This window comes from Schistocerca gregaria, chromosome 8 (assembly GCF_023897955.1).
Source record: "Schistocerca gregaria isolate iqSchGreg1 chromosome 8, iqSchGreg1.2, whole genome shotgun sequence".
Taxonomy (NCBI): Eukaryota; Metazoa; Arthropoda; class Insecta; order Orthoptera; family Acrididae; genus Schistocerca; species Schistocerca gregaria.
Window position 1 is genome coordinate 310,648,078 of NC_064927.1, and position 24,937 is coordinate 310,673,014.

General features: G+C 44.9%; 1 protein-coding gene across 1 annotated transcript in view; it reads right to left on the bottom strand.

Moving 5' to 3' along the window:
• The window catches only part of LOC126284230 (trithorax group protein osa), a 447,090-nt gene that overhangs the window by 21,005 nt on the left and 401,148 nt on the right, over positions 1-24,937 (bottom strand). The window contains exons 6-7 of the mRNA XM_049983008.1: positions 12,637-12,975; positions 8,146-8,414 (exon numbers count right to left, since the gene is read on the bottom strand). Of these exons, the coding sequence (XP_049838965.1) occupies positions 8,146-8,414; positions 12,637-12,975 (608 nt within the window). The remainder of the gene's footprint in view (positions 1-8,145; positions 8,415-12,636; positions 12,976-24,937) is intronic.

Here is a 24,937-nt window from a genome sequence, read left to right on the forward strand (position 1 = left end):
ATCGATACTTCTATGTCAATTCCTAGTTGCTTTTGTTGTGGTCTTCAGTCCTGACGCTGGTTTAATGCAGCTCTCCATGCTACTCTATCCTGTGCAAGCTTCTTCATCTCCCAGCACCTACTGCAACCTACATCCTTCTGAATCTGCTTAGTGTAGTCATCTCTTGGTCTCCCTCTACGATTTTTACCCTCCACACTGCCCTCCAGTACTAAATTGGTGATCCCTTGATGCCTCAGAACATGTCCTACCAACCGATCCCTTCTTCTGGTCAAGTTGTGCCACAAATTTCTCTTCTCCCCAATCCGATTCAATACTTCCTCATTAGTTATGTGATCTACCCATCTAATCTTCAGCATTCTTCTGTAGCACCACATTTCGATAGCTTCTATTCTCTTCTTGTCCAAGCTATTTATCGCCCATGTTTCACTTACATCCATGGCTACACTCCATGCAAAGAAACGACTTCCTGACACTTAAATCTATGCTCGATGTTAACAAATTTCTCTTCTTCAGAAACGCTTTCCTTGCCATTGCCAGTCTACATTTTATATCCTCTCTACTTCGACCATCATCAGTTATTTTGCTCCCCAAATACCAAAATAACTGAGGATGGTAGAAGTAGAGAGGATATAAAATGTAGACTGGCAATGGCAAGGAAAGCGTTTCTGAAGAAGAGACATTTGTTAACATCGAGTATAGATTTACGTGTCAGGAAGTCGTTTCTTTGCATGGAGTGTAACCATGGATGGAAGTGAAACATGGACGATAAATAGTTTGGGTAAGAAGAGAATAGAAGCTATCAAAATGTGGTGCTACAGAAGAATGCTGAAGATCAGATTGGTAGATCACATAACTAATGATGAAGTATTGAATAGAATTTGGGAGAAGATGAGTTTGTTGAACAACTTGGCAAATAGAAGGGACCAGTTAGTAGCACATGTTCTGGGGTATCAAGAGATCACAAATTTAGCATTGGAGAGCAGCGTGGAGGGTAAAAATCGTAGAGGGAGATCAAGAGATGAATACACCAAGCAGATTCAAAAGGATGTAGGTTGCAGTAGGCGCTGGGAGATGAAGAAGCTTGCACAGTATAGAGTAGCATGGAGAGCTGCATCAAACCAGTCTCAAGACTGAAGACCACAACAACAACAACAATTTCGTATCTGTCATGGAAATTCTTTGACTATGTCTACATGTTTCTAGTTATGTGAAACTTTTGAACGATGTTGTTTAAATTATGCTTGTGGACTTAAATAACTAATGGAATGATTGTTATGTAATGTTCTGTAAATGACTTGGTCCATAGTTAGGAAACATGGGGTTGAATGTAAAAGATATAGGGAAACCCCAAGCTAACGTAAGTAGCCTGGTGTAGTGGAAAATGTGTGGTTGGCGCGTAAGTGGCAACTCGTCCTTTGCGACGAGTAAGGAGTCTGGGGTGATCAGTGCTGTAGTTAACACCTTCCTAGCAGTAGAGAGGATATAAAATGTAGACTGGCAATGGCAAGGAAAGCGTTTCTGAAGAAGAGACATTTGTTAACATCGAGTATAGATTTACGTGTCAGGAAGTCATTTCTTTGCATGGAGTGTAACCATGGATGGAAGTGAAACATGGACGATAAATAGTTTGGGTAAGAAGAGAATAGAAGCTATCAAAATGTGGTGCTACAGAAGAATGCTGAAGATCAGATTGGTAGATCATTCCTGGAGTTTTGAGGCCAGAAGAACTTAAGGGCAGTTTTTATGGGCCTCGGATGCCGCATTTGGTGATACCATTATCATGGCATGGTTTCCGTTTCCATAAACATAATTCCGACGCCAAGAACATGTGTAAGAGGGCGAGGCCAACAGTGTTGCCATGATTGCGTCGCCGCCGGGTTAATAACCATTGCAAGTTACGCCACCAGTACCACCAGCCTTCCACTAACCTGGTTATATGTAGCACTCTGTAAATGGACAAGGCATTTGTGAAATTTGGTTGATTTTATTATAATAATTATGATGTTTCTAAAAACTCTATCTTACACCAGTGATTACCCAAAATCACAAACCTGGACAGGAATCCTATCATAGTGAACTTAATTCCGAATATACTAATTTATTATAAGAAAGTGGTTGACCTTGAATTGAATGTTGTGTTGTCATTTGCGCACCCAACTATGTCTTTTGAGTACGTCAAAAGTCTGATTATGAAAGCATATTTGTCATTTAAAGAGTTATAGTTTGTTATCCATTATTTAATTAATAATTAATGATAGGAACACTTACTATTTATCATACGTACAAGCTGCAGTAGGTTTGTTAATGAGCATGGTTCTTCAAACTATGATAGTTTAATGGTCCCCATGTGTCTAGGCTAGTTAGTTAATGAAGCAATGCAAAGGCTCCTTCAGAGTTAGTGTAATTAGATTTGTATTCTGCTTAGTTGCTTCAAACCGAGTTTAAGGAAGAACTATTTACTGTGTCATCTATTCTAATGCAAGTTGTTTAATGCACATGGTAGAGATACTGTACTAAGCAATGAAGTTATAGATTATGATCATTAGCAGACTCCCTGATTTAAATTCATAATCATTTCAAGCTTTTCCCTGTTCAGTATTGCTATTACTTGCAAGTGTGTCTGTAACTGGTTTTATAAACTGTTGCACCTAGTTCATTTAAGGTAAGGGTTGTTGAGAGGTATTTGTTACTGTTTACTATCCCATTGGCCATTGTTAGCAGCACATTTAAAAAATTGGTTCAGATGGCTCTGAGCACTATGGGACTTAACATCTGAGGTCATCATTCCCCTAAGAACTACTTACACCTAACTAACCTGAGGACATCACACACATCCATGCTGCAGGCAGGATTCGAACCTGCGACCACAGCGGTCGCGCGGTTCCAGACTGACGAGCCTAGAACCGCTCGGCCACACCGTCCGGATTATCACATTTATCTGTAAGGTTAGGTTACTGTGTTGTAGCAGGAGCAGATGTAAGGAAAGAGTTTAGTGTGTATACGTGTGTGTGTGTGTGTGTGTGTGTGTGTGTGTGTGTGTGTGTGTGTGTGTGAAGGAAGGTTAGGTTAGCCTTCTGCTTTATCATTTTGCTTGATACAAGGATGCCTAATTAGGCTGGAGACCGGTTTTAATATGTAATGTTACAACTTACTTTTGTGCTGGGAGAACGTCTGTTTCTGCCGCACGGTTTACTGTTGGTTATACATTGCTGGAGTGTTTAGGAAACGAAACCCACTTTGGTTGTTCTGTTTCCGTTAGGTTATCTCACGGTCACAACTTTCAAAAATTCCTCGCGGAGGTATAACGTTATTATCGGTTGGCGTTTTAAGGTTGCCTGTGGTACCGTTGCAGGATGGCCAATACAAATCTTCGGGACTGCAGACACGCCACAGAAGCGTAATTGGTCATAATTAAAGACTCCATATCACGTAGGGGAAGGTGAGGTGAAGTGGCAGGACCCGAATAATGCTCACTACATATTTTTGCCCTGAAATGTTGTAAAACTACTGTAGCGTACCAAAGACTTTCATAAGTAAAGACAGACTGCGGTAAATTTTCTCTTAGCTTTGGTCAGTTAAGGTTGAACCCGCGGGGCATCTGTACCTGGGAGTATGCGTGCGGTACGATTTGAAGTGGAATGAGCATATAAAATTAATTGTTGGTAAGGCGGGTACCAGGTTGAGATTCATTGGGAGAGTCCATAGAGAATGTAGTCCATCAACAAAGGAGGTGGCTTACAAAGCACTCGTTCGACCTATACTTGTGTATTGCTCATCACTGTGGGATCCGTATCAGATCGGGTTGACGGAGGAGATAGAGAAGATACAAAGAAGAGCGGCGCGTTTCGTCACAGGGTTATTTGGTAAGCGTGATAGCGTTACGGAGATAATTAGCAAACTCAAGTGGCAGACACTGCAAGAGAGGCGCTCTGCATCGCGGTATAGCGTGCTCGCCAGGTTTCCAGGGGGTGCGTTTCTGGATGAGGTATCGAATATATTGCTTCCCCCTACTTATACCTCCCGAGGAGATCACGAATGTAAAATTAGAGGGATTCGAGCGCGCACGGAGGCTTTCAGTCAGTCGTTCTTCCCACGAACCCTACGAGACTCGAACAGAAAAGGGAAGTAATGACAGTGGCACGTAAAGTACCCTCCGCCACACACAGCTGGGTGGCTTGCGGAGTAGAAATATAGATGTAGATGTACGTTGTTGCATACCCGTCGGGCGTTATCTCATAACGATCTCATTTTTTACATACGCGTCAGTGTCTTGCTGAAATCCCCTAAAACCCGGAAGTGGTGGATGCTCAGAAACTGAATTACCTGCGGAACATTTTTTTATTACATACTCACCCATCTGCCTCTTAAAAATAAACGGTATTTATAGAACAATTGAAATTTCCGATGTTTATTTCAGGTTCTATTACAATATTGATCATTTGTAGCGTGAAACAGAGGGGTGCGGTAGAAAACAAAAAAGCGGATTTATCACAAAGCGCTACAAAACTTCCTAAAAAGTTAAAATTTAAAACAAAGAACACAAAAGAAAATATCAAACATCACTTCAATAATTCGTCAAGCTTCTACAAAATGATATCTCTGTAATTCATAAACGACTTCCACACTTATCAATAAGAACAAGAAATTCTTTGTCTGTCGTCATGGTGAAGAATGTTCTACTGAGAACAAAATAACGATAATTATACAGATTTAACAAACAAAAAACAAAGAGAAGTCGTCGGTTCCCAGTTTCTCTCTTACACATTCATTGATGTATCTTCCCCACAAATGCTGCCACTTCTACCGGTAATCCTACTATTTACTACGTAATTCATGTAGTGTACCAATATTCCAGAATCATGTAGTTTTCGTAGAGCGCACCTCTGTTTCGAAACGTAATGTTGTTGGGGAAGATATTTCGCGATTAAATATCCGATTATTTTACTTGAAAAAACCCTTTCCATCTGAATTGCGGTGAGTTGTTGCTAAGCACACACAATCACTACACATACACTACTGGCCATTAAAATTGCTACACCACGAAGATGAACTGCTACAGACGCGAAATTTAACAGACGGGAAGAAGATGCTGTGATATGCAAATTATCAGCTTCTCAGAGCATTCACACAAGGTTGGCGCCGGTGGCAACACCTACAACGTGCTGACATGAGGAAAGTTTCCAACCGATTTCTCATGCACAAACAGCAGTTGACCGGCGTTGTCTGGTGAAACGTTGTTGTGATGCCTCGTGTGAGGAGGAGAAATGCGTACCATCCCGTTTCCGACTTTGATAAAGGTCGAATTGTAGCCTATGGCGATTGCGATTTATCGTATCGCGACATTGCCGCTCGCACTGGTCGATATCCAATGACTGTTAGCAGGATATGGAACCGGTGGGTTCAGGAGGGTAATACGGCATGCCGTTCTGGATCCCAACGGCTTCGTATCACTAGCAGTCGAAATGACACGCATGTTATTCGCATGGCTGTAACGGATCGCGCAGCCACGTCTCCACCCCTGAGTCAACAGATGGGGACGTTTGCAAGACAACAACCATCTGCACGAACAGTTCGACGACGCTTGCAGCAGCATGGACTATCAGCTCGGAGGCCATGGCTGCGTTTACCCTTGACGCTGCATCATAGACAGGAGCGCCTGCGATGGTGTACTCAACGACGAACCTGGGTGCACGAATGGCAAAACGTCGCTTTTTCGGATGAATCTAGGTTCTGTTTACAGCATCATGATGGTCGCCTCCGTGTTTGGCGACATCGCAGTGAACGCACATTGGAAGCGCGTATTCGTCATCACCATACTGGCGTATCATCCGGCGTAATGATATGGGGTGGCATCGGTTACACGTCTCGGTCACCTCTTGTTCGCATTCACGACACTTTGAACAGTGGACGTTACATTTCAGATGTGTTACGACCCGTGGCTGTACCCTTCATTTTGTCCCTGCGAAACCCTACATCTCAGCAGGATAATGCACGACCACATGTTGCTGGTCCTGTATGGGCCTTTTTGGATACAGAAAATGTTCGACTGCTACCCTGGCCAGCACATTCTACAGATTTCTCACCAACTGAAAACGCCTGGTCAATGGTGGCCGAGCCAGTGGCTCGTTACAATACGCCAGTCACTACTCTTGATGACCTGTGGTATCGTGTTGAAGCTGCATGGGCAGCTGTACCTGTACACGCCATCCAAGCTCTGTTTAACTCAATGCCCAGGCGTATCAAGGCCGTTATTACGGCCAGAGGTGGTTGTTCTGGGTACTGATTGCTCAGAATCTATGCAACCAAATTGCGTAAAAATGTATCCACATGTCAGTTCTGGTATAATATGTTTGTCCAATGAGTACCCGTTTATCATCCGCATTTCTTCTTGGTGTAGCAATTTTAATGGACAGTAGTGTACATTAAATTTGCTACAATGAAGATGACTTTTTCTTTTGCTAGAACTTATAGTTTCTGCGAGGAGAGAATACAAAAAATATCTCGGGACGAGCATGTACTTTAACCCAGGTGGTTTTTGTAGGCCAATCTGAGGTATTATTTTTTCCCGACACGATAGACCAAAAGTGCTCATCTTATCGTCCTCTACACTACTGTGATACGTGTGTAAGCAGCTGTCGCTTACGCTCTGTATAGTTAAATATACACTCCTGGAAATTGAAATAAGAACACCGTAAATTCATTGTCCCAGGAAGGGGAAACTTTATTGACACATTCCTGGGGTCAGATACATGACATGATCACACTGACAGAACCAGAGGCACATAGACACACGCAACAGAGCATGCACAATGTCGGCACTAGTACAGTGTATATCCACCTTTCGCAGCAATGCAGGCTGCTATTCTCCCATGGAGACGATCGTAGAGATGCTGGATGTAGTCCTGTGGAACGGCTTGCCATGCCATTTCCACCTGGCGCCTCAGTTGGACCAGTGTTCGTGCAGACCGCGTGAGACGACGCTTCATCCAGTTCCAAACATGCTCAATGGGGGACAGATCCGGAGATCTTGCTGGCCAGGGTAGTTGACTTACACCTTCGAGAGCACGTTGGGTGGCACGGGATACATGCGGACGTGCATTGTCCTGTTAGAGCAGCAAGTTCCCTTGTCGGTCTAGGAATGGTAGAACGATGGGTTCGATGACGGTTTGGATGTACCGTGCACTATTCAGTGTCCCCTCGACGATCACCAGAGGTGTACGGCCAGTGTATGAGATCGCTCCCCACACCATGATGCTGGGTGTTAGCCCTGTATGCCTCGGTCGTATGCAGTCCTGATTGTGGCGCTCACCTGCACGGCGCCAAACACGCATACGACCATCATTGGCACCAAGGCAGAAGCGACTCTCATCGCTGAAGACGACACGTCTCCATTCGTCCCTCCATTCACGCCTGTCGCGACACCACTGGAGGCGGGCTGCACTATGTTGGGGCGTGAGCGGAAGACGGCCTAACGGTGTGCGGGACCGTAGGCCAGCTTCATGGAGACGGTTGCGAATGGTCCTCGCCGATACCCCAGGAGCAACAGTGTCCCTAATTTGCTGGGAAGTGTCGGTGCGGTCCCCTACGGCATTACGTAGGATCCTACGGTCTTGGCGTGCATCCGTGCGTCGCTGCGGTCCGGTCGACGGGCACGTGCACCTTTCGCCGACCACTGGCGACGGCATCGATGTACTGTGGAGACCTCACGCCCCACGTGTTGCGGGACGTCCACCCGGCCTCCCGCATGCCCACTATACGCCCTCGCTCAAAGTCTGTCAACTGCACATACGATTCACGTCCACGCTGTCGCGGCATGCTACCAGTGTTAAAGACTGCGATGGAGCTCCGTATGCCACGGCAAACTGGCTGACACTGACGGCGGAGGTGCACAAATGCTGCGCAGCTAGCGCCATTCGACGGCCAACACCGCGGTTCCTGGTGTGTCCGCTGTGCCGTGCGTGTGATAATTGCTTGTACAGCCCTCTCGCAGTGTCCGGAGCAAGTATGGTGGGTCTGACACACCGGTGTCAATGTGTTCTTTTTTCCATTTCCAGGAGTGTACTATAATTGAACTGGGCCCGTTTGTAATAGCCCTGTGCATCTCGCAGACAAACCCTCTTGCTAAGAGTCGACGGGCTGCGTTACCTGTGCAAGGGAATGTCCGCTGCCGGGTGTCGTCCGTCGTAAGAGTGCTCGGACGGGGGCTGGTGCTGGTGTTGGTGGTGGTGCTGGTGGTGGTGCGGGGCGCGCGGCGGGCGGTAGGCGTCGTCGGGCGGCGGCGCGTGGTGCCTGGGGGCGGGCCGCGGGCTCAGCATCCTCTCCGCCGCCCCCGGGGGCGCCTCGCCGCGCCGCCGCTGCCGGCCGCGCTCTTCCAGCGGCGACTGGCTGCGGTAGCGCCGCACCACCTCCTCCTCCTGCAACACCAGACACCAACAAGGTTTCACTGACAGAGTTCGGTAACTGCCTTATACTGGATACTAAATGTTCGACAGAGATTAAAGATCGGCAAGAAAGAGAAACAGGTCTTATAAAATTACCAATATAAGCACATTCGACAAAGTATTGGTCATCTCTAGGAGACATAGCGCTACTGGCGAATGGTATCTGACACCGTCTGATGCCGTGATAATGGCCTGCATTCGGCCAGGAAGAGAATCCAGAGCTATCTTCATATGTGCCATATCTAGTGTAACGCCACCTGCCACAGCTCAGTGGCGTAGCTTGAACATTAGCAGCCTTTTTCAGTTAACACCTGTCGACGCAGCTGGCCTCCGCCATGTGGCTGCTTCTGCACTGACCACTTCTTGCATGACGACAGCACAGACTCGGGATACTGGCCCCTATTCAAGACGTTTCCGCATGGCATGGAAACGCAAGACTTATGCATAGCACCAGACAGCTGTATTTAACGCCTCCCGAGGCCAGCCTGTCATTGTTGAACGTATAAGCTAAACCGTGACGTCCGGCCTGTGCCAGCATGGAGGTAGAAATGGCGCTACAAACTTACGCTATACATTGTTTTGAAGCCAGTGGGAGGGTCCTGCCGCCCTCTTGGATCCCGCAAAACATTATCAGACGAGTGTTTACAATTGCTTCTTGTTCGTTGTTCCTGTCGTGAGCACGCGATATTTATTTTATATAGTAAAAGTTACACTGCTTTAGTGAACAACGCAGCATAAGAAACGCAACTTCAAACTTTTTCTTGTCTTAAATGCATATTTGATACAGTAATACGACACGAAAATATGACGCTTCTGTCCTCAGTAACGTAATTCCTTTTTGTTTTTACACTTAGAATAACCGAGAAGAGAAGTATGTGCTATGAAAAGCGTGCTTTCGTAATTCATTTCTATTCACTTTCATTGTGTTTGTGTCAATAAATGATAAAGCCGGAACTCCAAAAGCAATGATTGATAGTTTAGAGGCACAGATTTGTATTCGTTGAATTTTCAAGTCAAATGCAAATTTTAAATGTTGAAGTTTGCAATAAACTTCCCTTATTTCCTTCGGTGTCCCACAGATGTATGCAGGGATGATATAACCAAGCCAGCTGTCATGTCAACAAAGTGAAAGATTCGTTAAATTACGAAGGAAAAGAACGAAATTTAAGATTGTCAGGCCCATTGTAGTTCACACATCTCCTTTGTTCTTAAATTGTACCTACCAAGTGACATTCAGTGTGGCAAATAACAGCAATTTACATGGGTAACACGACAACACAGTGATTAATTTAATGATCTAAATAGCCTGGACTTAGATAGGGAACTTCGCTTTAACAAATATGTAACCCTTTAAGTACTTGTAATTTAACCACTGTAACAGGTGTTCCACACATTTTACTAAATATTTAATTAACTACATGTACTTACATTACTTTTATATTAAATTATCGCATTTTACAACATTAGTCATCATTTCCAGGATATTTCTTGCCTGGACTTTTCAATTACTTGGGAATAACCAAACAATGAAAACCAAGTCTATTGCTCACCTCCAGAGAGCTCTTCGCGTTGGATTGATAGGAAATCTAAAGTCAAATCACAGAAATAAAACCATACTGTAAAACTTTACAGTGCATCAGAATTTCAAATATATATAAGAAAATAGCGCTTAAGTAAGTCCACTTACGAATGAAATGTGATTTGTTTGAACTTTAGACTACAATCAGAACGATTAGTACACCCGTAAGCGACGCAAGCCGGAATTTTTTATCAAAACACTTCACGACTTCACGGAATCAAACCACCAGAAGCGAATGTTTTGGGGTAGCTAACACGGCGGATCTTCACTTGAGTCGGCTTCAAGTTTGTGACGTCATGACAACTCTTATTTTTACCTCCATGTGTGGCAGACAATGTCGACTGATGACGCAGCGTCCACCGCTGTCGGTGCGCCACCAACCGTCGATCGTCACCTGACCATCTGGGCTTATGGGCATCTCAGCATTCTGCTGCCTTCTCAGCTCTATGACACTTTGGCCAAACATCTAGACATAAGGCAAGGTTCAAACAGAGGTTTCCTTTGCCCTGTGTCACTGGGGCAAGTCATACTCTGCCATATTCTTGGTGACTTGGTGACAGCAGTGACACAAGACGTCCCTTGACGCAGAAGCAGCAGACCCACATGGGTCACGCAAGCTCATCTTTGTCGGTGTGCTGGAACAGTGAACACCTAGTATGTATGCCCATCACAGACGATCTCAACAACTGCCACACACCATCAGCACAACATGGAGAAGTGCTATGGCGTACATGCTTAGTAAAACAGGAGAATGCTCCAATGTGATTGCTCATGGATAGCATTTCCCTCTCTCGCTCTCTTCTGGATTATCTTTTTCTAACTTTCATTTTAATTGATACTTGATAACACATGTCCTTGATATTGAACACTAGTGCACGCTTTCCTCCAGATTTCAATGCTTAACATTCGTTTTATTTTACCTTGTAAATCTTGGATGCAGAATATACCGCTATTAAGGAGTCGAATTTGGGTTCTTTTCACCATTAATAATGTGGTACTGTCCTTTCCGTTCACTTACATCTTCATTATTATCTTCGATTAATCAGAGTTCCAGGCGACTGCTTCATTCACCTCCTGCAAGTAGGATTCACCCAGATCTTCCAAAGCCGCACTGTATGGCAACCTTCATTGGTTGCTATTTGGTAGCAGATGCGGTGGGCAGACGAAGTGTAATATCACCGGGTGTCTCTTCCCGTCCAGTGTTCCTCGCAAAATATAATATAACGTCCAAACGATTGTCTAAGGGATGGTTCTCATTGTGACAATATCGTATGTAATATGATACATACAGTAGCAACCTGTATTGAAGGTGCTTGTAGCAAAATAGTTGAAGCTGCATCACTGATTCACGCTGGGGCGTCTGCCATATAACACCGATAAGACTCGGTAGTGTCACGATTTGCACAAAGAGTGCTGGTTGCTCCATACAGCTGTATCATATGATACTCGGAGAGGGAAATTTCAAGTCACCTAATATGCCTCAAAAAAATGTTTTATGTAGCTGATGCAATGCTACTTCCAACTCTGTAATTAGTTTCTCACAAAAACTTTTACTTTCCACGTAAACAATTAAAAACACCTGTTTTGGGATTTGTGCATGTTCTTCGCTCTGCTACCTCTCTTACTCGATTTTTAGGAAAGCATCCTGTAATTTGTTTATTTTTTTTATTTTATTTTATTTTATTTTATTTTATTTTATTTTTTTTTTTTTTTTGCATTTCCACATCACAGTTTGATAATGAACTGGTTTTGTTTTCTCTGTTGATACTTCGAAATTAGGTCAAACATAGTGAAAAGTTTGTGTTACAGAATGCAGTCATTGGCCACATTACGGTTGATGCATTTAGGTCATATAATGCTGTGCACGAAATGCAGCTATCGTATCGATATTATTTTTAACGCTCGAAGAAAAACTATCTCTTTTCCCAGCCTCGAATAAATACGTGACATATTTGAAAGTTGCCACAGAGGAGGCTGGCAGTCAAGCGCCAAACATGAGGGTATTTCGACCTGCCGTGTCTTGTTGCTCGTCGTATCGCTCCTGTGGGAAAACGTGTCTCTCATGAGAACCGCGCCTAATGGTTTCAAAACTACTGTTATTCCTAGTAGCACGTAGCTGCACTTGTTGGCTGTTCGCTCCTAGTATTTTCGTGTTGTCTCTGAGGAAAAATGAGAGACAAGTTGCGGCAGTGTAGTTACCTGGGGGTAGCCCGCCCGGTTGGCCGTGCGGATTTGTGTCGAGGTCCGGTGAACCGGCAAGTCTGTGGATGGTTCTTAGGCGGTTTTCCATTTGCCTCGGAGAATGCGGGCTGGTTCCCCTTATTTCGCCTCAGTTACAGTATGTCCACGATTGCTGCGCAAGCAAATTCTCCACGTACGCAAACACCACCATTACTCTACCACGCAAACATAGGGGTTACACTCGTCTGGTGTGAGACGTTCCCTGGGGGGGTCCACCGGGGGCCGAACCGCACAGTAACCCTGGGTTCGGTGTGGGGTGGCGGAGGGATGAAGTGGACTGCGGTAGTCGTCGTGGGGTTGCGGACCACTGCAGCTGAGGCGGGGACGGAGCCTCTCCGTCATTTCTAGGGGCCCGGTTAACATACAATACAATACCTGGGGGTGGTGCCTGTACACAGCGGCCCTCCTGCCCTGCGCGGGCGGCTGGTGGTAGCTGAAGGCGCCGTCGGGGTGTTCGAAGCTGTCGTCCAGGTTGTCGTAGCGCTGGTGCTGGTGCGGCGGCGGCGGCTGCGCCGGCTGCGCGTAGTAGCGGTCTTCCAGGTCGTCGTCCGAGGCGCGCGACCAGAGGCGCGCGCGCCCGCCCCCGCCGCCCCCGCGCTCCGGCAGGCTGGCGGAAGAGGGCGCCGGCGCCGGGAGAGGCGGCGACGCCGGGGGAGCGTCGTGGCGCCGCGTCAGCTCCTCGCGCTCCAGCAGCAGGAACTTCTCCTTGGCGTCCTGCGGAACACGGTAACGCTACAACACCCTGCTCAATAGGCCACAGCGTAATACGACGTTTGCATCAAACCTCACAGTGCCGGGAACAACAAGTGCTGCGTTTAAGTTGTCCTAACCGAGAAAGTCAATGCACATTTTTGGGCATAAAATGGGTTTGCCTTCCTTACGGGGTATGTGGCCCAATCCAATTGATATGGCGTCTCAGCAGCACAAGGAAGATTAGAGTGTAGCGTCCCGTCACCATTGAGGTTATGAGAGGAAGGATTGGGAAAAAAATCTGTCTTACTCTTTGTGACGCAATGAAGTCTGAGACATAATCAGAATTCTTCGATAGCGTCGGATGTCGGCAATTTCATTTAAAAAATTTATAAGCCCATATAAAACTATATCCATAAAATACATTATTTCAAACATAACTACACTACTGGCCATTAAAATCGCAACACCAACAAGAAATTCAGATGTTTAACGGGTATTCATTGGACAAATATATTATAGTAGACATGTGTTTACATTTTCACGCAATTTGGGTGCATAGATCCCAAGAAATCAGTACTCAGAAAATCCAAATCTGGCAGTAATAGGCGGCCGGAGTAGCCAAGCGGTTCTAGGCGCTACAGTCTGGAACCGCGTGACCGCTACGGTCGCAGGTTCGAATCCTGCTCGGGAATGGGTGTGTGTGATGTCCTTATGTTAGTTAGGTTTAAGTAGTTCTAAGTTCTAGGGGACTGATGACCAAAGAAGTTAAGTCCCATAGTGCTCAGAGACATTTTTTTGGCCGTAATAACGGTCTTGATACGCCTGGGCATTGAGTCAAACAGAGCTTGTATGGCGTGTACAGGTACAGCTGCCCATGCAGCTTCCACACAATACCACAGTTCAATAAGAGTAATGACTGGCGTATTGTGACGAGTCAGTAACTAGGCCAACATTGACCAGACGTTTGCAATTGGTGAGAGATCTGGAGAATCTGCTGGCCAGGGCAGCAGTCGAACATTTTCTGTATCCAGAAAGGACCGTACAGGACCTGCAATATGCGGTCGTGCATTATCCTGCGGAAACGTAGGGTTTCGCAGTGATCGAATGAAGGGTAGAGCCACGGGTCGTAACACATCTGAAATGTAACGTCCACTGTTTAAAGTGCCGTCAATGCGAACAAGAGGTGGCCGAGACGTGTAATCAATGGCACCCCATAGCAGCACGCCGGGTGATACGCCAGTATGGCGATGACGAATACACGCTTCCAATGTGCGTTCACCGCGATGTCGCCAAACACGGATGCGACCATCATGATGCTGTAAACAGAACTTGGATCATCCGAAAAAATGAAGTTTTGCCATTCGTGCACCCAGGTTCATCGATGAGTACGCCATCGCAGGCGCTCCTGTCTGTGATGCAGCGTCAAGGATAACCACAGCCACGATCTCCGTGCTGATGGTCCATGCTGCTGCAAACGTCATCGAAATGTTCGTGCAGATGGTTGTTGTCTTGCAAACGTCTCCATCTGTTGACTCAGGGATCGAGACGCGGCTCCTCGATTCTTTCCAGCCATGCGGATAAGATGCCTGTCAACTCAACTGCTAGTGACACAAGGCCGTTGGCATCCAGCACGACGCTCCGTATTACCATCCTCAACCCACCGATTCTATATTCTGCTAACACTCATTGGATCTCGACCAACGCGATCAGCAATGTCACGATACCATAAACCGCAATCGCGATAGGCTACAATCCGACGTTTTTCAAAGTCGGAAACGTGATGGTACAGTACATATTTCTCCTCCTTACACGAGGCATCACAACAACGTTTCACCAGGCAACGCCGGTCAACTGCTGTTTGTGTATGAGAAATCGGTTGGAATTTTTTCTCATGTCAGCACGTTGTAGGTGTTGCCACCGGCGCCAACCTTGTGTGAATGCTCTGAAAAGCTAATCATTTGCATATCACAGCATCTTCTTGCTGTCAGTTAATTTTCGCGTCTGTAGCACGTCATTTTCATGGTGTGACAATTTTAATGGCCTGTAGTGTATTTATATCTTATAGGTTTACAATAAATTTTGAATATTTAACATAAAAATCTGTAAATTTAAATCCACCCAGTTTTGCTAAATATTTATCAGTTAATGCTTTTAACAGTGACGTAAACCTCTTTCCTTTAAACGTCGTCTTTGTACTTCTTCTTTGTGAATATCTGACGGGAAATTGTAAAGCAGTTGAGACAAGTTGTCTGAGTAAAGCAGTAGAAAGCAACTGTAGTTGGAATTTGATAACTCATGGAAGTGAATGAATGTTACGTTTTGTTATTCCCATGTTTAAAGAGTTAAAATACAAATAGTCACAGTGCAATTGCAGTATTTATTTCAGTACGTAGATGTAGATTCCCCAGACTTTCAGAAGCCTATCAACAGTTATTGTTCTTCATACAAACTAGACATTTCCTCACCTCAATAAGAAGACATCGAAGTCAACTTCGAGACACTCAGATAACTAAAAACCATTCTTTAGTAAAGCAAAGAAAATACCCCCTTCAAAGAAATTACATACAGAAAATGACGAACGTTCGTTGCATGATCAAGTAATTACGTAACAGGTACTGAATATGTATACAGTCTAACTATCATGGTATTTATCTTAATAGATTTTGGGAAATCATAGAAAACCTAAATCTGGATTGACAAGTCCAGCGTCTTTACTTCTGCGTGACTTCGCTCAGTTTAGTAACGCAAGCTGAAGTCAGTAGCTAAGAAACAACAATACATATTTCCATCCTCATTTACCAAATAATGTACAAATTTCTATGTCTATAAAACCCTATAAATGTTTTGACATTATCCACACCGTCTCAGTTTCTGCCCCCATACATCCACTTTTTCTTCATGCAGTGTCATCGCTCTTTCTTCACATTTCATTATCTATGGTCGTGAACCACACTCAATGATTCCATGTACGAGTCAGCAGCTCTCCCTCACCTGTCCGCCGTGCGACACAGACATCTTCATCTTAGAGCAACCATTTCACCACTGCCCTATATTGCATCATCTAAACCAGTTGTCCACATCCCATTATCTTCTAAAATCTAGTGCAGAGCATCACATAAAATCAACTGTAGGACCACCATTTATAATGTTCGCTTTCCATGAACATAAGAAAATCGCAACGTCTTCATTTACATCATAAAAAGTGAATCATTATTACACAAACTGACATATAGCTATATTCTGAAAAACACTGTTAAGAACATGGAAGTGGGTACGTCCCATTGTACCAGTTATTAGGGTCTCCTCCTGTTGCATTTACGTAAGGAACGCGGGAAGAATGATTGTTTGAATGTCTCAGTGCGTGCAGTAATTAATCTTGTCCTCACTATTCCTACAGGAGTGATACGAAGGGGTCGTAGTATATTACTAGAGTCATTATTGAAAGCTGGTTCTTAGAACTCTGTAAGTAGACTTTCTCGGGTTAGTTTAGTCTACCCTGAAGATTGTGACAGTTCAGTTTCTTCAGAATCTCTGTGACACTCTCCCTCGGATCAAACACACCTGTGACAATTCATGCTGCCCTTTCTACACTCAAGGTCATAAATAAAGGATAATTGCAGAATGTGGTGCCACACAACGTGGCAGTACACAAAACTAATACCATAGGCACATAGGGAGCGCACAAGACACAGATCTGTAAGTCCACGGTATTGGTGATAAATTGAGAAAACCAATCCGAAACGCGTGTGCTACAAAGCGCCACTGTTTCCTGCGCATGTACCCCGACATCAATATGGGATATGATCACCATGCACACGTACACAGGCCGCACAACGGGTTGGCATACTCTGGATCAGGTGGTCGAGCAGCTGCTGGGGTATAGCCTCCCATTATTGCACCAGTACCTGTCGGAGCTCCTGAAGTGTCCTAGAGGTTTGAAGACGTGCAGCGATACGTCAACCGAGAGCATCCCACACGTTCTCGATGGGGTTTAGACCACTCCATTTGCCTGATATCTTCTGTTTCAAAGTATTCCGCCATGATGGCAGCTCGGTGGGGTCGTGCGTTATCTTCCATCAGGAGAAAGATGGGACCCACTGCACCCCTGAAAAGGCGGACATACTGGTGCAAAATGATGTCCCGATACACCTGGCCTGTTACAGTTCCTCTGTCAAAGACATGCAGGGCTGAATGAGCACCAATCATAATCCCACACTACACCATCAATCCACGACCTCCATACAGGTCCCTTTCAAGGAAATTAAGGGGTTGGTATCTGTTTCCTGGTTCACGCCAAATGAAAACCCGGCGAGTCTGACTCGTCCGTGAACATAACCTGGGAACACTGTTCCAAAGACCATGTACTATGTTCTCGACACCAGGCTTTACGGGCTCTCCTGTGGCCAGGGGTCAGTGAAATGTACCTTTCAGGTCTCAGACCGAATAAACTATGTCTGTTCAGTCGTTTTGTAGACTGTGTGTCTGGAGACTATGTTCCAGTGGCTGCGGTAACGTCACGAGCAAGGGTACCTACAGTACTCCATGGCCGTCTGCGGGCACTGATGGTGAAATATCGGTCCTCTTGTGGTGTTGTACACTGTGGACGTCCCGTACTGTAGTGCCTGGATACGTTTCTTCTCTGCTGGAATCGTTGCCATAATCTTGAGATCACACTTTGTGACACATGGAGGGCCCATGCTACGAACTGCTGTGTTTGACCGGCCTTCGGTCGCACTAGTATTCTACCCCTCATAACGTCACCAATATGTGTTCTCTGAGCCATTTTCAACACATAGTCACCATTAGCACGTCTGAAAACGTCTGCACACTGACTCACTGCACCGTACTTTGACATGCACCAAGACATCTCTGCGTATGTGGACTGCTGCCAGCGCCATCGTGCGACGACCGCAGGTCAAATGCACCGCATGGTCATAACCCGAGGTGATTTAAACCCGCAAATCACCCACCAGACCGTTGTGTCACCATGTATCAGTATTAATCTTAATTTATGAGCATGAGTGTATATACGTTCAGTATCCCTTGTTAGTTCCATTTTATACGTGTTCCACACACTTGAGCATTATTCTAGGACGGGTCGCGCAAGTGATTTGTAAACAATCTCGTTTGTAAACTCATTCCATTTCCCAATATTCAGGAATCTACCACCTGCTTTACCCACAACTGAGCCAACGTGATCATTCCATTCATATCCCTGAAAACCGTTACACACACGTATTTGTATCAGTTCACCGTTTCCAACTATCATTCATTGATATTGTAGTCATAGTATACCACGTTTTTTCATTTCGTGAAGTGCACAGTTTTACATTTCTGTGCATTTAAAGCAAGTTGCCGGTAACTGAAACATTTTGAAATCTTATCAATATCTAACTGAATGCTTATGGCGCTTCATTTAGACAGTATTTTTGCATCATCTGCAAAAAGTCAGAGGCTACTATTAATATTGTCCGCTGGGTCATTGATATGCAATGTGAACAGCAAGGGTCTCAAAACAGTTCTTACGTATTAAACGAAGCAATAGTGGAAATGAAAATGACGCGTGGCTAGGGCCTCCCGTTGGGTAGACCGGTCTTTCAAGTTGACGCTACTTAGGTGACTTGCGTGTCGCTGGGGATGAAATGATGATGATAAGGACAACACAACAACCAGTCCCTGAGTGGAGAAAATCTGCGACCCAGCCGTGAATCGAACCCGAGCCGTTAGGTATGACGTTCCGTCGCGCTGACCACTCAGCTACCAGGGGCGGACACGAAACGATAGTTATTTACATTAAAACAACAAAAAGTAGGATAAATTTGAAGGTCAGTGGTGTTTGTAGCAGGATAATACGGCGAATCGTTCACGAGATATTGTATTTTGAACAGTTCCCACACCGACACTTGAGCAATATCTGTGGTAGCACACATGAAAGAACAACATAGGTGCATACACTAATTTTGTGGATTCTGACCCGCAATGTAAAAACTGTCCATCACTGGTTGTGTTCAAACTGATTATCCGCAGCGGCAATACGCTCTTCCAGTCTGGTACGAAACGACTGCTTGTAGACAGTGCCTTTCAGCTTTCCGCACAGAAAAAAAGGGTCGGCCAAGGTACAAGTCCTCTGCGTCCAGTCGAACGATTTGGAAACAATTCGTGAAGACATGCTGTAGCAATTCGTGCACTATGGGACGGACAGCCATCATGTTAGTACCGGCGAGTCTGACTCGTCCGTGAACATAACCTGAGAACACTGTTCCAAAGACCATGTACTATGTTCTCGACACCAGGCTTTACGGGATCTCCTGTGGCCAGGGGTCAGTGGAATGTACCTTTCAGGTCTCCTAGTCTGCAGAGGGTCACCTTCTAGTATCCGTGGAAGAAGGTCTGTTAGGAGGCTGTGATACTTGTGCGCGTTCAGTGTTCCGTCTATGAAACACGAGTCTATGAGCTGATGGTTCACTGTACCACAGTACAAGTTTACACTCCACAAACGTTGACGCTCCACCTGACAACGCCAAAGGGTTCTCAATAGACTAACAATGCATGTTTCGGTGGTATACCTGGCCATGATTGGCAAATGTGGCTAAACAAGATACTTGATACATCTGAAGTGCCCTGTCTTAACGCTCATGTATGGAAGTTAACACGATTCTCATAATCCTTTCCATGCAGTTCTCGATGGAGAGAGATACGATACGATGGAACTTATGTCACACAGGACGCGTAGGTCGTTTCCCTGACTTATGCCACTTCCTCGTGCGATTGCGCTGGAGCTAACGTGCGGATCAACTGCAGCAGCAGCAACAAAATTCAGTTTCCCCTCTTCTGTCGTCACTTGCTTCCTTCCATTATGTTGTATGAGTGTCCCACTGGAACTTTCGCGATATTGGTTGGAGAGGTTGATGAATAATTCCCGAAATGTTTGTCGTCTGTTGGGATACACTGCCGCATACATCGTACAAGAACCGACTTCGTCCTTCCTACACTCTCCATAAGTAATGACCATGTCAGATTTTTGTGCAGTGGTAAATTCCATCCTCCCCTCGCGACCTACTGCTTTGACGGTCACAGAATAACTTACTAGCCAGTCTCAATGTACTCAAAGAACACAAGCACACTGAAAGCAAATATAACAACATCGTACCTAGCAAGTGCTCAGGCTGAATGCCACAAATTAGTTTCGGAATGGAAACTTTTCAAAATACGATATCTCGTAAACGACTGGCACTAGAATACTGCAACATACACCACAGACGTTATAGTTAATCCTGCTTTTAGTCTGTTATTGTCAGTTGGCGCTCTTCCATTAAAAAAAGTGTGTGTTTGCACAAAGAATACACTTTCTAAGTTTTTCTTCTTTAGAGCCAGCAGCGTAATATACCTCTGATAACGACGCAAATATTACAATAGCGGCCGAGCGGTTCTAGGCGCTTCAGTCCGGAAGTGCGCTGCTACTACGGACGCAGGTTCGAATCCTGCCTCGGGCATGGATGTGTCTGATGTCCATAGGTCAGTTAGGTTTAAGTAGTTTTAAGTCTACGGGATTGATGGCCTCAGATGTTAAGTCCCATAGTGCTTAGAGCGATTTGAACCAAATTTTTATTAGAGTAGCATTTATTTACGACAGACTTTTTCGGCATTTATCACCATTGTCGAGTACATCTAGACTGATGTGACATCCATATTACGTCGTTAGTGAACCATCTCATAACTGTCACTGTTTTAGTAAGGTGGCAAATGACGTAATGTACTGAAAATAAATCGTTAATTGCAGTGTGACAATAGTTTGACAGTTCCACTCTCCCGATACTATATATTTCATAGCGTCGTAAGCGTGGAACTGTCAAACTACTCCCATACGGTAACTAACGTTTTATTTTTAATGTACTACGTCATTTATCACCATATTAAAACAGTGACACTTACAAGACAAATGAATATTTGTTATTAGAAGCAGCTATTTTGGTGCATCTATTCTAATAATCGCTTCGTAATTATTATTACAATCTGTTCATTGGCTAACAATACGAGACCCTGACTATCAATCCATCAAGTGAAAACCGTACGTCAATAGCACTTTTCACACTTTCCATTTCCGCAACATCTGCAAAACAGACACACACACACACACACACACACACACACACACACACACACACACACACACACATACACACACCTTGAACTGTATGTCACTCTACAGCTGGCCGAGTAAGGACATGAGATCACAGAAAGAACTAAAATTGCCAGATGGCTTAGACAAAACTGTCGTCTTCACCCATTCTGTTTAAGATCTGGCCGACTAAGGATATGAGATCACAGAAAGAACTAAAATTGCCAGATGGCTTAGACAAGACTGTCGTCTTCACCCATTCTGTTTAAGATCTATTTAAACGATTTAGTTAACAACTACTCCCAACGAAAGACTCCTCTGACGATAGCAGGGAGGAAAATCAAAAGTATAAGACTTGGTGATGACATGGTAATAGTAAGCGAAAATGAAAAAGCCATTAACAATGGCTTGAAAGGACTGAACAGCAGCTGTGAGGAACAGGGAATGAAGATCAATGTGAAGAAGACTACGACAATTACTCTTACAAGGCAGTCCAGGAATGTAAAACTGAAAAGTTGTGATGAGTTATTGGAACAAGTCGATAACTTAAGGTTACTAAGACGCAAAATATCCAGTAACATTACATGTAATCAAGAAATAAAAACAAAAAAGCTACTGCGAAAGATTTTTTTTCAGGAGGAGAAGTATTTTCTGTGATTTCCTGAACAAACAATTAAAGAAAAGATTAATGGAGTGTTTAACAGTGGAGTGTTATTCAGTGTGGCACTGAAACATGGACACAACAGTGGAGACAGGAGAAATGTTTAGTGTGCTAGCATGAGCTGTCGCCAACACACCGGTCAGTAAAGATGATTAGTACGCACTGGATCAAGCGCACCTTTCACGAGAGAGGTCAGAGACACACGCACAAGGAACAGGCCTCTAACGCCCTCTCGACTCCACTCAAACACTCGGCCTCGTCTCACTGACTCACTTAGGCAACCAGTTGGTGTCCGTCAGTCCACTTGCAGAGAGGGTTTCGATTATCACAGGTTGCTACAGTATATAGCGACCAGATTAGTGACTAAAGCGAGACTAAAATTTGCAATAGCAAGATTACCGATATTCTCTGCAGGAGGACTATTACTGATAAGCTTGTATCACAACAGATAGACTCCATTCAGCATAAGTAAATACTTCAAGGTCATGTAAATAAAGAGCCGTGTTAATCCACCTGTGTATCTGTGTTGTAGAAACAGGATACTGGTCACCCACAACATCATCTCCCTTGATTCCTTATAGTGCAATCTCTATACTTAGAGCCTTTGATGATGCGGATCTGAAGAAGTGTGGAAAGAGTGAAACTGACTGGTAAAACATAGGATGAGTTGTGTTACACAGGGTTAAGAGGAAAGACAACTCCTGTAAACAGTTAAGAGAAGATAAACAAATTGTCCAGGACAACGGATGAGAAGAGCCCACATAATAAAACGCTCTACAAGGATTGGTTATTGGGTAGAGGACCAGAGGAAGAACAGGATACCAAGTAACTGATGACACCAAGATAAATGCATCACACTCAGGTACGAAAAGAATTGCGGGAAGCCAGAAGGATTTGAGATGCTGTACTTCGATTGATGGACCTGCGTACCGAACTTAGATTGAACCCAGGCGTCCACCTCTTCGTCCGAAGCAAATCAGCGGCCACGAAAGCCTTTCCTCAAGCGTCCAAAAAATATGGAAATCGCGTTGGGAGGGATAGGAATTGTATGGATGATATGCAACGGCTTCCTAGCGAAACTTTTGCCGCGTGGTGCAACCTTGGCAAAATGTTGGTGGTCATTATCCTGCAACAGATTGAGGCCGTCCATCAACATACCTGGGCGTTTGGGCTTGGTGGTGCGCTTTAACTTTTGCAAAGTGTCTGCGTACTGCAGTGCGTTAATTGTGGCGTCGTATTGTAGAATTTCAATGAGCAGCTGCCGTGAAGTCAAGCAAAAAGTTCTTCATGAGTTTCGCTGAATTGGCATGACTGTTGTTTCGTCTAAGCGACAGGAGTGTTGCTGGGAAGCCCATAAGCGTCTTCCATACAGTCTTCTTCTCTCTCCGTGCGATTTACACATTTTTGGAGTCCTGAAGAAAGTCATTTGTGAACGTCGATCTGCTTCGGACTAAGAAGTGCTCGCATGGGTACAATTATGGTTCCGTAGACAACAGCCAACATTTCTCCATGGGGGCACTGACAGTCTTGTCCTATTCGGCGATTACTTTTGACTATATATGAAGGTAGTATCTGTTCCCGAAACAACAGACACTCTTGATGACCGTGCAGCTTCCCTAGAATAAAATGATAATTAAATCGATACCCTAGCTGCAGACAGGCGTTGATATGCACCATTGGGGACATATTGAAAATGTGTGCCCCGTCCGGGACTCGAACCCGGGATCTCCTGCTTACATGGCAACCGTTCTATCCATCTCAGCCACTATATTCTGTGCCTTCGGTTGGCTCAGGTGGATGTAGCGTCTGCCATGTAATCAGGAGATGCCGGGTTCATGTCCCGGTCGGGGCACACATTTTCAACATGTCCCCGATGATGTACATCAACGCCTGTTTGCAGCTAGGGTGTCGTTTTAGTTATCATTTCATCTGATTACTTTTGAAATAAAAAGCAGTTCACTAACTTTTTTTGCCATTTGTCTCGTTTTCATTTTACTGCCCCTTATATATTAACTACCACTTTGGGAGCCCGTTAGAGAGAACTGATGGCATTTTATAAGTGCGCAATGATTTTCGGCGACAGCCTTGTTGTATTTCTGGAGAGAACTGCGGGTTTTGGTAGAACGAACGAAATCGGCGAGGTTTCTTAAAAAAGAAAATAAACTGTAGAGTCCTTGTCAAAATCGAATTGTCTAGTACTGTGTGACTGATTCTCATGCATCTGGTCTACCATCCCGAGACTACTCTCTAGCGAGATTTCGTAGGTTGTGCAAGGAAGCACTTGAGAGATTAAGCGGAGACCACGCGGGGACTGTTACGCTTGCCGGATACGGGTGGGAATACAGAGTGAACATTAATAAAACCGACAAAGTGCAGGGACGGATTCCTGACTGGAAATGGGGGAAAAATGTCCCATGAGCATGTGGCCGGAAACGCATCGTTGCCACGGTAGAGGGCGCTGACAAATAAACTTTCCTCTGACCATGTGCCGTGTGTTCCTTGTGTGTTGCAGGTTGTGTGATTGACACAGCGTACTCAAAGCAGTAGAATTGTTCGGTATCCATGTCGGGAATAAACCGAGATGGTGTTTGTGTTCGGCTAAACGGATGGAAACGGTCGAGAGGCAGCACGGCTGTACCAAAACAACTACGCTCACAGACACCAACCACGTCACACAACATTTCAAGACCTTTTCGAGCTTTCGTGTGATCATGGGTACTTTCTGACAGATGATCGGGCAGGGAGGAGGCGGACTGTGCGTACACCAGATATGAAGGACCGGGTTCTACAGGACATTGAGGTGAAGCTCCAGGCAAGTAGCCCGCCAAGATGGCACAAGCCACAGTACGATTATATGTAACCTGCATGACATCCGCTACTATCCCTATCATCTGCAACGAGTGCAAGGACTATCAGCTGCGGATTTCCATGTACTGGAAGAGCTTTGTCGATGGTTTGTGCACTAGAACGTCACAATAATGGGATTTGTGTCATCAGTCCTCTTTACAGACGGAGCAACCTTTGCCAGAATTGGCATCTTGAGTTTACATAATCATCATCTGTTGCTACAGATACGGCACGGCAGAGGAACTTCATTCGTCAGCGTCCTTCATTGTGGCAACGATGCAGTTCCGTACACATGTTCATAGGACATTTTTCCCTTCATCTCCAGTCAGGAATACGTCCATGTAGTTTGCCAGTTT